Source organism: Meleagris gallopavo, chromosome 29, assembly GCF_000146605.3.
Source record: "Meleagris gallopavo isolate NT-WF06-2002-E0010 breed Aviagen turkey brand Nicholas breeding stock chromosome 29, Turkey_5.1, whole genome shotgun sequence".
Taxonomy (NCBI): Eukaryota; Metazoa; Chordata; class Aves; order Galliformes; family Phasianidae; genus Meleagris; species Meleagris gallopavo.
In genome coordinates, this window is record NC_015039.2 from 2,084,953 (window position 1) to 2,087,646 (window position 2,694).

Genomic DNA, 2,694 nt, shown 5'->3' on the forward strand with positions numbered 1-2,694 from the left:
CCGGGGGGGCTGGCAGTGCCGCTGCCGTACCACCACCCCCTCGCAGCCCTGTGTGCAGTTGGACCATGTCGTCCACTCACTCCAGGCACCGTCCACTGCAGGCAGAGGGAGAAGTGAGGGTGGAGGGCACCATCCTGACCGTGTACCCCCTGCCCCAGAGCACAGCCAGCTCTGCCCTGATGAGAGGACCCCACTTCCCACATAAATTCCAGTTTTGGGAACTTCTCCTGCTCCCCCAGGCAGCAGTTGGTAATGGGATTTCCCCCTGGGCACTCCAAGCAACCCACAAATCCCACAAGCAGCCCAAGTCATGCAACCCCCACCAGTTCCCCCTAGCAGCCCCAACCATGGGAAGCCCCAAACCCCCCAGGCAGATCTGGTGGTAGGAGACCTTCCCCAGTTCCCAGGGCAGCCTCAGCCTGGGGAACTGCCCCCAGATCCCAAAAACAGACCTGGTGGTGGGAATTCCCTTTGTGCATCCAGAAGCTCTGGCCATGGAAATCCCCAAATCCATTAGTTTCTCCAGCAATGGGAATATCCAAATCTCCCAGGAACTCCCAGCAACAGGAATCCCCAAATCCACTGGGCACCCCCAGCCATAGAAATCCCTAAATCTCCCAGGAACTCAGCCCTGGGAACAATGGGACTTCTTGGACATCCGCAGTCCTGGGACTCCCTGAATCCCACATGCAGCCTCATCCAAGTCCCATGCCCACTCACCAGGGCAGGCAGTGATGAAGCAGGGCCTTGCCTGCGTGGCCTCACCATGGCACTGGTGCAGCACACCTGGGGCTCTCTGGCTGCACTTCCGTGCCCGCAGCTGCTGGCCAAGGCCACAGGAGCGGCTGCAGATCCCCCAGGGTACCCAGGCGCCCCAGTGCCCGCAGTCCCTCTCATCTGTGGGCAGCCACTCTGAGGCCACATCCCCATCCCTGCAGTCGGGCAGCCCGTTGCACACCTGTGGCATAGAGCAATGCTGAGCCCCCAGCAGGCAGGGCGATGGAGGAACACCGCAGGGACTCCAACAGGGCACCAGGACAGGATAGTGGGCATCACTGGGTTCCCCATCCCATGGCATCAATGAATCCCCATCCCATGCCCGTACCTGCTTGAAGGCGATGCACTTGCCATCCCCACAGCTGTACTCGGCACAGGGACCCACAGTCTGGTTCCTCTCGCCAGTGGGGACGTGGCCTTCTGCAACAGGGACAGGGGTGCCATGAGTACCCACACGTGTCCCCCAGTCCTGCTGCTCTCTGTCACCCCCATGGTCCCCCCTCACCGCAGGCCAGCTCATCCTCGCCCTGGGGGCAGTCGATCGCCCCATCACACACCCTGGTTGCATTCACACACACACGGTTGTTGCAGACAAAATGCCCCGGGCACGGCGGGATCTGGGTAGAGCCTGCAGTGGGGACAGCATCCCATCAGATCTGACACACAGGGGGGATCCCTGGGATGGTGTGGGGCACCAAGTGGGGCGTGCAGCCTTGGTGACCCTCTCTGAGGGTCCTGCTCCCTAGGCAGCATCCCAGGGCTGGGCACAGGGACACGAGGGGACACGCTGTGCCTCACCACAGTTGTCGTCACTTTCATCAGAGTGGTCGGGGCAGTGAGGGATGCCATCACAGAGGTGGTTGTAGTGGATGCAGTGGGCACCCAGGGCGCAGGGGAAGTGTCCCAGTGCACAGCTCCGGTTGCAGCTCAGCTCGTCACTGTCGTCGGGGCAGTCGGCCTCGCTGTCGCACACCCAGCCCCGCGGCACGCACTGCCCACTCTGGCATGGGAACTCGTAGGGTCCGCACGCAGGTGCTGGAGAAGATGTCACCATGGGGTGATACAGTGAGAAGGAACACCAGACATGGTCCCCACGTGTCTCCCCCTTCCCTGCAGAACCCCAGCAGGGGTAGGGGACAGCTCGGGCCTCTCCAGCAAAGAGCAAAGTGTTCCCACTGATGGCACTGGGGATGTGGGGAGCGAAGGGGACACCTGTGCCCTCACCTGCTGTCCCATTAGCAGGCACTGTGGGCAGGTGGGTGGGTGCAGGGGGGGCCCAGGACACCATGCAGCGCACAGAGCTCTCGTCCCATCCATCTCTGCAGTCCCAGACGCCATCACAAAGCTTCACCTGGCTGACACAGGAGCCATCGGGGCAGGGGAGCTGTCCTGGGGCACAGGTGATGCGGTCTGTGGGGAAAGAGACAGTCCCTGGGCGATGTCACCAGACGCTCTGTCCCGTGCTCGCCACAGCCACAGCCCCTCACCTGGGCAGAACGCCTCATCAGTGCCATCCCCGCAGTCCTGTGTCCCATCACAGAGGGCAGCCGGGGGCAGGCACAATGCATCAGGACACTGGAAGCGGCCGGCCGGGCAGACGCAGCCCCGCTCATCGCTGAAGTCCCCGCAGTCATCGTGTCCATCGCAGCGGTGTGGGTACGGCACGCAGCGTCCCGCCGCGCACTGGAACTCACCCGCACCGCAGCTCGGGCTGCAGCCTGCAGGGACAGCGGTCAGAGCCCGCCGCGGGCACAGCCCCAGGGATGGGAACATGCAGAACAGTCCCCAGACCACCCGGGGTGCTCACTGCCCACAGCCGGTGTCACTGGGGCCACTCGCCTGCCTCGTCTGAGTCGTCGGCGAAGCCGCAGTCCAGCTCCCCGTCGCAGACACGTGCCCGTGGGATGCAGCGGCCGC

General features: G+C 63.6%; 2 protein-coding genes across 2 annotated transcripts in view; both read right to left on the reverse strand.

The window, feature by feature from the left end:
• The window catches only part of LOC104914582 (GTPase IMAP family member 7-like), a 104,986-nt gene that overhangs the window by 37,187 nt on the left and 65,105 nt on the right, over positions 1–2,694 (reverse strand). The window lies entirely within an intron of this gene.
• The window catches only part of LOC100542252 (SCO-spondin), a 44,544-nt gene that overhangs the window by 32,240 nt on the left and 9,610 nt on the right, over positions 1–2,694 (reverse strand). The window contains 8 exon segments of the mRNA XM_031557042.1: positions 1–95; positions 721–958; positions 1,106–1,197; positions 1,283–1,405; positions 1,576–1,812; positions 2,002–2,187; positions 2,265–2,495; positions 2,617–2,692. The exon segment at positions 1–95 is cut by the window's left edge and continues 7 nt beyond it. Coding sequence (XP_031412902.1) covers positions 1–95; positions 721–958; positions 1,106–1,197; positions 1,283–1,405; positions 1,576–1,812; positions 2,002–2,187; positions 2,265–2,495; positions 2,617–2,692 — 1,278 coding nt within the window.